The sequence below is a fragment of the Bos taurus genome, chromosome 2 (genome assembly GCF_002263795.3).
Source record: "Bos taurus isolate L1 Dominette 01449 registration number 42190680 breed Hereford chromosome 2, ARS-UCD2.0, whole genome shotgun sequence".
NCBI lineage: Eukaryota > Metazoa > Chordata > Mammalia > Artiodactyla > Bovidae > Bos > Bos taurus.
In genome coordinates, this window is record NC_037329.1 from 89436162 (window position 1) to 89447558 (window position 11397).

Below are 11397 nucleotides of genomic sequence, written 5' to 3' on the forward strand. Positions count from 1 at the left end.
TACTTTTGTCAAAAGACAATTTGTTCTACAAGTAAGAAGGTGAGACAGTCGGAAGGTCTGTATACTAGAACATGAGCATTGGAAAGTCCCAGATCTCTTCTTTTAATAACTTTCTTATAACCACAAGGTAAATAAAAACCAGTGTATAGCTACTTCTTCAACAGAAATGATGGTTAAACATTCTGTATTTTTCCTTTGGAATTAAGTAAAATAATGCATGTAAAAATACTGTGTGAATACAAGTCACTACGTAAATATTACAGTTCTGGTCTCCACCAAATATCCATAACTGCTAATGACCTTTTTTCAAAATATGCCTCTCCCAGAGGCTTAAAAAGACTTTCCACATTAAATCAAGCTGACCTGCTGAGGGCAGGAAAAAAAAAAAAAACAGCCCTTAACACTTAGCAGCCACTTTCATGGATAACTGGCTTTAAGCATCAGTGAGAAGCAGGCATTGGTAAGAAGCCTGGAGCTTTTTTTAAAAATCTTTCGTCTGCACCCAGCGGCCAAAAGGGACCTTGGTTCCTGGACCAGGAATCAAACCCATGCCCTCTGCATTGGTAGCATGGAGTCTTAACCACTGGACCACCAGGGAAGTCCCTGGAGCATTTTTGTTGTAAAAAGTTCTACAAATTGAATAATCATATGAAAAATTTTTTTGACCAGTATGACAAAAAAAAATGTATATGACGAGTATGGTTACCTTGCTTACAGTAGTTAATTGTTGCTCTTATCCATGGGCCCTTTCTCAGGGGGTTCCCTCCTGGTCAGAACAGTGTTGCTGGTGTTAGTTTCTGCTCTGAGCTCAACAGAGCAGCCTGGCTCAAACAGACACCATCAGAAATATCATTCCTATACAAAATTTCCTTTTTAGTGATGGGAGAGAGAAAATTGTAATTCTTGGGAAATGTATTTTGTAAAGTCATTTAAAATAGGACAAGGAAAAAAAGAGGACATTTCCTTTAAAGGTATACAGAAAATGCCTAATCAACACTTTCAAATTAGGACTTTCCTTAGAAACAATTTCATTAAAAAAACAACTTTATGATTCAGAGACATGAAGGAAGCCACAATCTTAAAAATTAGAAAAATTATGCTTTCTAGAATTTGTCCTGCCCTGTAATTCTATAAAGTTGGCAAATGTCTTTTTTCTGAAGACCTTTACCTTCTCCACTTTGAAAACCTAAAACATAACCAGTTCAGAGAGGGCAGGAGGGAGGAGTATTAAAATTAAAAGATACAAAAAAACTACTGGACTTCCCTGGGGGTCCAGTGGTTAAGACTCCACAATCCTAAATGCAGGAGGTGTGGGTTCAATCCCTGATTAGGGAATAAAGACCCCACATGCTGTCTGGTACAGTCAAAAAATTTTTTTTTAAAGATACAAGCTACTATGTATTGGGTTGGCCAAAAAGTTCACTTGGGTTTTCCCGTAATAACAACCCAATATAAAATAAATAAGCAACAAAAATATATTGTACAGCACAGGGAAATATAGTTACTATTTTGTAATAACTTTAAATGGAGTATAATCTATAAAAATATTGAATCACTATGTTGGACACGTGAAACTAATAAAATATTGTAAATCAATTTATACTTTGATTTGAAAAAAACTAGAAAAAAAAAAACCCTAAAACAGCCTCCTTTCACCTACTCTTCTCCCTCTACCTCATTAGGACCCATGTCTCATTTTCCCTCCCTGCTTCTTTTGCATTTCTAGGTGCACACACTCTGTGAGAGTTGGCAACATTAAAAGTGCCACCTGTTTAGCTCAGCAAAGGAAGCCCTTCCTGACGATGAAAGAGGAAAGGCGTGTGAGCATTTCCTGTGCTGTGACAAGCCTACTTTACTTGCACTGTTCTCAGCTGGTTTGCCCCCAAATGCTAGTCCTCAACCCCATATCCTACCCACACACAGGCTTGCGTTCCTCTGAGCAGGGGGAGATGTACTGCCAGTCCTACAAGCCTGTATGCCCTTTCCTTATGGTTTTGGAACCTACTCCAGCAACGTGTGGAAACATGCAGTATCTAGCCTGTTCTGCCGGAAGCTGAGCCACAGACGATCAGCAGGACCTTAAAGCAGCACAGTCATGCCTCAGTCACATGGATTCTGTGATACAGAGCGCAGATACAGATCGCACGACTTGGGCTACTGCAACAGCTTCCGCAGAACACTGAGCCTGTGATCCTGCTCCCATGAGAGGCACACACAGGCAGATAGGTGGGACACACACATACACACACACACACACACACACACACATACACACACACACCTTCACACATTCAGACAGGCATGAACTCGCCCATTCTTCACCACCTCCTCCTCCTCCCTGCCTCTCATGGTGTCTTGGAAGACATTGAACATGCTTGTTCCAGGAGGCAACACGTGGTAACACTTCATACAGTGACCTTTCTTACTGCTGAAGGGGATGATCTGATACTGTTAGTGAATATGTATTTTTGCATCTAAAAATTCTACCTGGTCTCTGGAAGGTTGCTCCTTTAGTCTGGCAAAACTGGAGGCATCCCTCAGATTAAGAGAGGGAATAAGGGATGCAGAATGGGAAAAAGGAAAAAGGCAGCCATCTTACCCAGTCAGGGAAAGGAGTTATGACGCAATTTCTTAGCGTTGTGATTAAGATATGGCCCTGGAGTCAAAGGCACTGGGGTGGTGATCCCAGCCCTAATTTTTTTTTTAATTTGTTTTTAATTGAAGGGTAATTGCTCTACAACATTGTGTTGATTTCTGCCATACATCAACATGAATCAGCCATCCAGCCTACTTTTGATGATGCATTTAACCACTCATAATTTAATTTCTTTATAAAATGGCAGGAAACGTTCGTGGAGAGAATAACTCTAGTTTCCTTACAGCGTTGTTAAAAGGTTTGAATAAAACACATGAAAAGCATTTAGCAGCTGTCACACGTGGTAAATGGTCAATACACACTGATGATGATGATGACTGGGTCAGAAGTCCCCAGGGCTACCTTCAGTTCTGATGACTCAGTGATGGACTCACAGAACTCAGAAAGCTGTTATTCGTGGTAATGGCTTATTACAGTGAAAGGGTATAGATTAACATCTTCAAAGGCAAAGGCACATGGGGCAAAGTCCAGGAGAGACCAGGTGAGGCTTTCAGGTGTCTTCTTCCAGTGGAGTCACACAGAGAGCCACCTGCTTTCCCCAGCAACAATGTGGAAGAAGAAGATACACGAAGTATTGCCAGCCAGGGAAGCTCGGCTGAGCCTTGGTGTCCAGGAGTTTTATTAGGGATCAGTCACATAGGCACAGGTTGTGTGCAAAGCTGACCTTAGTCACTCAGTGTCCAGCCCTTCCAGAAGTCAAGTGATATTATTAAGACCTCAGGTAAACAAAGGCACTCTTACAAGGCAGGATAGTCCAAGGGCTAGGGTGTTACTCCCAGGAGTTGGTCAAAGGCTAACCCTTTCTTCGGAATGTGCAGCGTTTGGAAAATGGAGGCCTCCTGAGTTCATCCTTTCCTGCACAATGAGGGTGATGAACAATCCTGGATTGATGACACTAGGCACTGAAACCAGTGAGACTGGGCACAGATATACTTCAGAAGGTTTAGCTATAAGTGGAATCAGTCTTGACCACCAAAGTCAATATATTGCCTTAGTCATAGCTATCAAGAACCAACAGGGAGAAAGAGGAAGAGGGAGAAAGGGAATGATGGCCCTAAACAAGAGAGAAGTGAAAGAGAAGATCATGAAAGGCCAGCGAAGATCTGTTTACATCCCAGAGCTGAGATCCTTGAGGGAAAAAGGGAAATTGGGTCCTTGCTCAAGAAGCTAGGGAGTGGGTGAGACCCAAGAAGACTGGGGTAGCAAGAGAATGAGTACTGATCTGAGTCCCAAAGTAGAAGAGTACCCCAGGAACCCAGGTCTGGTGACAAGAATAGGAAACAGGTTTTTGGAGAGACTAAAATTTAACAGAAGAGTTGACCTGAATCTACCTCAGACGAGACTGAGGAGCTTTGTCCTGCATCCAGCCCAGTCCAGGTGGAACAGGCTGACCCTAAATAAGACAGCCAAGTAAATCCTAGTGCAGCAGTTAGGTTAGAGAATCGGGGAAGTCCCTCTCAGGAGGGCAAACTAGCCCTCTGTTTACATTTCAATACAGTTTGAGAGTAAACAGTAAGAATGGGGCTGGTAAAGATATCCTGACATGCTAGGAGTTGGGCTGTGTTTTTGTTTGTGGTTTTCTGTCCTCTTTTTGTGTTTTTTTTTGTGTGTGTGTGTGAAATAAATATCAGGAGACAAGCTTTCTGAAATCTTCATCACTTTTCATTATTTACAGAAAGTTTTTTATGTTTTTAACACTTTTGTAACTAAAAGTCAACTCTTTAAACAAAAACATGAATGCAGAGGAGGCGGGAATGTACATTCTGTTTATTCTGCTTTGGGGCAAACCCAGCAGAGAGAATTCTGCAGATGGGAGCTGCGGACCAGAAGGAAGAAGGACAAATAGGTTAAATTCTTGGGGCTTCTAGCCCGGAATAGAGAAATGGGCTGGAGTTTAACTGGAGCCAAATCACTTGGCTAGGCATGTAGACAGGGCTCTTCTCAGATCCCTGCAAAGGAGTCTGGGTCTGTAAACTACAAGCAACTGTCAGCCTAACCAATTTGCCCTTCCCATCCTCCTCCCACAAAGTTTTTCGTTGGATTTATAATTCTTTTGGGGATTCACATCTGAGAGGCAGAGAAGATAGGTAAAAAATCCAAAAAAGTCAAAGTGTCAGTTGCTCAGTCACGTGCAACTCTTTGTGACCACATGGACTGTATCCAGCCAGGCTCTTCTGTCCATAGAATTCTCCAGGCAAGAATACTGGAGTGGATAGCCATTCCCTTCTCCAGGAGATCTTCTCAAGCCAGGGATCAAACTGAGGTCTTCTGCTTGCAGGCAGATTCTTTCCCGTCTGAGCCACTAGAGTGTACCCTCTTAATTAGCAGTGTAATGATCAGCAGAGATGACAGCACTGACCGCCTATCTTTTCAGAGTTGTCATTTGAAAGGAATGGTACAATCCCATTCCCCAGGAAAATCCTGCTGCTTCCCATCAGAAACATCTTTCGAAACCTACAGATTTGATATCATTTTCCTGGTGAAATATTACAAAGGTATTATGATGTTTAGTATTTAATTTACTTTCTTTCTTAGATCCCAAGAGATGATCCTAAGACATTTAAACCCTGGTCTATCACAGTAGCATAACACTGCTGTCATTGCCTTAAAGGTAAGATCAATAAGCTGAAAGAGAATTACTCAAAATGACAAGATCAGCTAGTCCAGTGGTTTTCAAGTTGTGTTCTGTGATATCTTAGGATTGCACAAGTGTGTAAATCAAGTTTCCTTTTTAAACCCCTTTTTTAAAATTAATATTTATTGGAGTATAGTTGTTTCTTTTTTAATCTTATCCAATATTTTCAATATTTATTTGGCTGCACTGGGTCTTAGCTGCAACATGCAGAATCTTTTAGTTGTGGCATTCAAGATCTAGTTCCCTGACCAGGGATCGATCCTGGGTCTCCTGCATTGGGAGCATGGAGTCTTAGCCACTGACCCATCAGGGAAGTCCCTGAGTCTTTAACTATCTTCCTTTACCTGCAATTTCAAATTTTTGCACTCTTCAGAGTAGCATATGTATTTGCTTTATGTGCTGAACATTGACCTTACTAAATTTATTCCACACTAAAATCATATATGTGTGTGTGTTCCCCGTAACATTTTAAATCTCTGCTAAAAAAGTATCAAAACTAGATTTCCTTAATGGCTCAGTGGAAAAGAATCCGCCTGCCAATGCAGGGGACATGAGTTTAATCCCTGGTCAGGGAACCGCCTTGGACCAACTAAGCCCATGTGTCACAGCTACTGAGCCTGTGCTCTACAGCCGGGGAGCCACGACTACTGAAGCCTTCCTGCCTTGGGGCCCATATTCCACAACAAGAGAAGCCACTGAAGTGAGAAGCCCAAGCACAATTAGAGAGCAACCCCAACTTTTCGCAAATAGAGAAAGCCAGAGCAGCCATGGAGATCCAGCACAGCCAAAAATAAGTAATCTTTTTTTAAAAACCTCTGATCTCATTTTATATGACCTCTCTGATTCTTATTTTATAAATGAAGATATGGAGGGCAAGAGAGAATAAATAACTCCCTAAATGTACTTATTCAAATCTGTGAAGCTTACAGTTCATTTTGTCAACTACTTATTGTTCTTTTCAAAGTTGAGATTTGTACCCCTTTATAATTATTATCTTTTCTTTTTTCCCAGGAGTTTCAGTTTTTCACAAGTGAAAAGATGGTTTGTTAATGCTAACTGGACTCCAAACTGATATTCTTGTACTGTTGTGTGGGGGTGGAACACACAAAATTTAGAAATATTATTCAGGTTTTATTATATTAAAAAGATGAATCATTACTTCCAAATTGTTGACTTAGACTTTCTAGCCTAAAGGCCACCAATCAAACACTGCACTTGTCACAGCAAGGAGCATAACGTTTATTTTTTCTGAAGATATCATGTAAATATTGCTGTGAAAGCAAAATTTCCCTTTGTGTACCCATCCAATCTAACTAAACTAGTAATCCAGGTTACAATTCTACAATGAAAGATACTTCTCAGCGGATGAACATGTGATTAGTTTTCCCAGAGATGTGTTTGATTCAGTTGTAAGGACACCATAAAAGTCCTAAAGGTTTTGTATCATTTTGTTTTTACTGTGGAGTAGCTATGAGCATTGGACAGCAAAGGAATATTTTCCTCATGTAGGTCAGCTATGCAACTGGTTAACATTCTTTTGGAATTTGGAGGGGAAAAACAATGTAAAAACATTTTTAATATATTATCACAAAACCCTTTATTTTTTTTTAACTTGGTTATGAAAAAGTATCCACTCTGTTATCAGTTTCAGAAATGCTTAATTGCTCAGTTTTCCATATATAGAAGTAGGTGCCATGGAGCTGGACCATAAAGAAGGTAGAATGCCAAAAAATTGATGCCTTTGAACTGTGGTGCTGGAGAAGACTCTTGAAAGTCCCTTGGAAAGCAAGGAGATCAAACCAATCAATCTTAAAAGAAATCAACCATGAATACTCATTGGAAGGACTGATGCTGAAGCTGAAGCTCCAGTATTTTGCTCATCTGATGCAGACAACTCCTTGGAAAAGTCCTTGATGCTGGGAAAGATTGAGGGCAGAAGGAGAGGAGGGTGACAGAGAATGAGATGACTGAATGGCATCACCGATGCAATGGACATGAACTTGGGCAAACTTCCAGAGATGGGAGGGACAGGGAGGCCTGGTGTGCTATACTCCATGGGGTTGCAAGGATTCGGAGACGACTGGGTGACTGAACTACAACGAAAACAACGTAGAGGAAAAGAATCCTGAATTGTAATCACCTTTATGCTGTAGTTAAAACATGCAGAATCCATCAGATTCCACTGACCTGCATTTTAGGGGCCTTCAGAGAAGGAGAAACCAGCGTATGAATTAGGCCTCATTTGACCAAAAAGTCAGAGGGTAAAATGATGTTCTGTCAACCAGAAGTCATACCATCAGGCTCACAGTCATCTGCAGTGACTCCTGGAGTGAATGAAGGAGGGGAGGCTGAACTGAGAGTGCTGGGTATCTGGGGAAAGAAGGCAAAGATTGGGCATGTAGTCTATTCTGAGGGTCGTTGAAGGCCATGAGCACGTCTTATTGGAGGGACTGGGATGTGGCTGTCCACAGGCCTGTCCAGTGGTGGGAGGCCCCACTGGGCCACAGGAGCCCAAGGGAGGAAGTGGGACAGGAGCACAGAGAAAAAGGAGACAGGAGCAGAAGGGTCATGGGCAGGGCATAAATGATACAAGACTCTTGCCCACTGGAGCAGGAGAGCTGGGAACTTAGTGGGAGTAGCCAGGGTGAAATAAGTTGAAAGTAATAAAGAAAAAATGTTTTGGCTCTTGAAAATAAAATCCTTAACTGTGTAATCTAATATGAATGTGAAAAATGCATGTGTTTTTATCATTTGTGTCATTTTAAATGATGATAAACATAATTTTTAAAAAATTTTGGCCTATTAGGGCTAAGGATTTTTCATTTGTCATGGTTGAGAACTATAAAGCACCAAGAACAGAGGAATCTGAATAAAAATTATTCATGTAAGTTTATGCACTAAAATCTGGATGGCATGGATATAAGTGCTTTTTTAAAAAGACATATTTGAAACCACATCCTAAAAACCAGTTCCTTGAGCTCTATAAGGCTTGGTAAAGGATAAAACTTAAAACTTAACTAGAATTTTTGGATAAGTAATACATTCACACAGTTAAAAAAATATATGCAAAGGTGTGCAGGGCAAAGACTTATTCTAATATCACCATCTCATCCAGTTTTTACACAAGTGCAGGGTGTTAAGTGTTAACCATTTTTGTTAGCTACTTTTTACTTTTTTGTCTCCTTCAGAAATAGCTGGTCCCACAATGCCCAGTCACTCATGCCCATTATACCTGCTGGACCCACTGAGCAAGATGCTGTTCCCTTTCTCTGTCTAGACAATTCCACCCCCTTTTCCATGTAAGAACCCTGGTGCCCATAACAGTGAGAAACTGTAATCCTTGACACTCATCTGGACTCTATGAACCCTCCTAGTTCTTCCCCCGGGGTCCTGGGTACACAGAAGGCATTTGTATATTTGCCTTCAGAGCCTGGGTTCTCTGGGTGGGTTTTCTCTCATGTAAATGAAAAAATAGTCTGCTCCCAGCTCAACCCCGGAAACTGTGAAAAACACTTAATCAGTCTCACATAACTGGGTAGACAAGTAGCAAAAATTATGCCTTCTGATTTTCAAGATACCAAAAAGTAAAAAAAAAAAAAAAAAAGGCAGCAATAGTTGGAGACAGAAAATAAAGGTATCTTCTGTCTCCCTACTCAGGTTGAATGAGTCAATATTAAGAAACCACGGATTGCAAAACGAGAGCACTGTTTCCCTGGCAGAGTCACCGTAGCAGGACAGATGCCTCCACCCTCTCTTAACTCCACACTGACCGACATCACTGCTAATTTTGCTCCAAACCATTTGGCACAGAGCTGCCAGGCCAATCTTTCTCAATATCTGTAACCATCCACCCTCCCTTGCTAAATGAGTAGCATGCAACAGGAGAGTTTCTTCTTCCAAAAAGGTCTATCCAAACATCGGCAGAGTAGTCATCTGTCATTTTTATCTGCTGGGGGTCTTTTCCTTTGGAAAGTCACCTGTCCTCCACCATGAAGGCTGCTGGGAAAGGCACAGGATAACCTGGGTCAAGAGTCTCTCCGATGAGAATCAGACTCTGGAGTGAGGTACAGAAGGGTAAAGGATCTCACGGCCCTGGGCCACGTACAGCACACAAGCTCCACTTACTGAGATCCTCAGATGGGCCCCTATTCCTACATATCTGAAGGCTGGCTTCTTCAGCCCAGCATTCAACTCTGTGAGCTAGAGGGTACCCTTTCCAATTGCACTACTTTCTTAAAAAAAAAAGAAAAAAAGGGCAGGAGGCAGGGGTGGAATTCCCTGGCAGTCCAGTGGTTAGGACTTGGTGCTTTCACTGCTGTAGCCAGGGTTCAATCCCTGGTCAGGGAAATAAGATCCCATAAATTGCATGACAAGGCCAAAAAAGAAAAAAAGGTGTTCTTTCCTAGAGCTGTTGCAACAAATAACCATAAACTGAATGTCTTAAATATTTATTTCCTCACATTTCTGGAAGCTAGAATTTTGAAATCAAGCTGTTGACAAAGCCTTGGGTTCTAGAGATGAGCCCCTCTCCTTGCCTCTTCTGGAGGCTCCTGGCATTCCTTGGCTTGCAGCTGCATCACTCTCTGCCCCCATCATCACACAGTCTTCTTCCCCGTGTGTCTATGCCTACCTCTCTCTGTTTTCTTATTAAAACGTCAATCACTGGATTTGCTGCTACTGCTACTGCTAAGTCGCTTCAGTCATGTCCGACTCTGTGCAACCCCATAGATGGCAGCCCACCAGGCTTCCCCGTCCCTGGGATTCTCCAGGCAAGAACACTGGAGTGGGTTGCCATTTCCTTTTCCAATGCATGAAAGTGAAAAGTGAAAGTGAAGTCACTCAGTCGTGCCTGACTCTTAGCGACCCCATGGACTGCACCCTACCAGGCTCCTCCATTCATGGGATTTTCCAGGCAAAAGTACTGGAGTGGGGTGCCATTATGACCTCATCTTAACTAATTACATTTGCAAAGACACTATTTCCAAACAAAGTCACATTCTGAGGTTCCAGGTAGACATAAATTTGGAGTGACACTATTCACCTCACTACGCCAATAATCTAAGGCTAACAGATACAGTTTGGGATAGAGTGATCTTCCCTCCTTTACTCCCTATTGTACTTGGTTCTTCTTTCTCTCCCACTATCTGTTTGTCTACATATGTATATGCCCTCCCTTTCTGGACAACAGACATTCTTACTGGTGGCAGGGACTATATTTTACTCATCCTTTACCACAGGGTCTATCTTAAACTGATGCTTTACATGTTTGACTACGGAAGAGCAAGCAAATATGCTCTACTCAAACAGAAAGTATTTGTGAAACCTATACTGTGTAACTCAGATACTCATCTAAGGAAGGTAACAAGAAAAAAAATATATTTATTTGACAAAGAAGTCAGGTTACATTGTTATTGAATTAATCTCTTGAATGCATTATTTATATTACTTGTACATGCTAACAAAAATTTCCCAAAACTTGGAAATAAGGGGAAAAAATACTGTGGGATGTTTTGAAGTCATACTCCAGAACTAACAAACCCATTAATGAGTAACCTGATGCTCCAGGGATGCTCTGCCCTTGTGGTGACTATAAGCCACACGTGGCTATTTAGAGCTTGCCTACGTTCGAGCTAAGTCACTTCAGTCGTATCCAACTCTGCAACTGCATGGACTGTAGCCCACCAGACTCCTCTGTCCATGGGGTTTTCTAGGCAAGAATACTGGAGTGGGTAGCCATTTCCTACTCCAGGGGATCTTCCCCACCCAGGGATGGAACCCACATCTCTTATGTCTCCAGCATTGACAGGTGGGCTCTTTACCACTAGTGCCACCCAGGAAGCACTTAGCATTTAATTTTAATTGATTAAATTTAAAAATCAGTTCTCTAGCTGCCTTGGCTACCTATCAAGTACTCAATAGCCATGTGTGGCTGGTGGTTATAATACTGAACAGCACAGAAGAGACCATATTCATCATCCCAGAAAGTTATATTGGACAGAACTGCTCTAAGGAAATGAAACTTCATGTATCTACTATGTATTAGGGTTTACACTCTGACCAAAGTTAGGTCTTGAGGTATGCCGTCTCTAGAAACTGGAAGAGGCAA

The 11397-nt window shown here is 41.7% G+C and overlaps 1 protein-coding gene across 2 annotated transcripts in view; it reads left to right on the forward strand.

Moving 5' to 3' along the window:
- AOX2 (aldehyde oxidase 2) overlaps positions 1–8093 on the forward strand; it is a 77859-nt gene extending 69766 nt beyond the window's left edge. Inside the window, exons 35-36 of one of the 2 annotated variants that reach the window (XM_059875094.1) lie at positions 5192–5267; positions 6303–8093. In XM_059875094.1, coding sequence (XP_059731077.1) covers positions 5192–5245 — 54 coding nt within the window. In that variant the 3' untranslated portion in view covers positions 5246–5267; positions 6303–8093. Of the gene's footprint in view, positions 1–5191; positions 5268–6302 lie in introns of those variants that run through there. The other variant, NM_001281918.1, reaches the window with a different exon arrangement.
- Positions 8094–11397: the final 3304 nt, after the last annotated feature.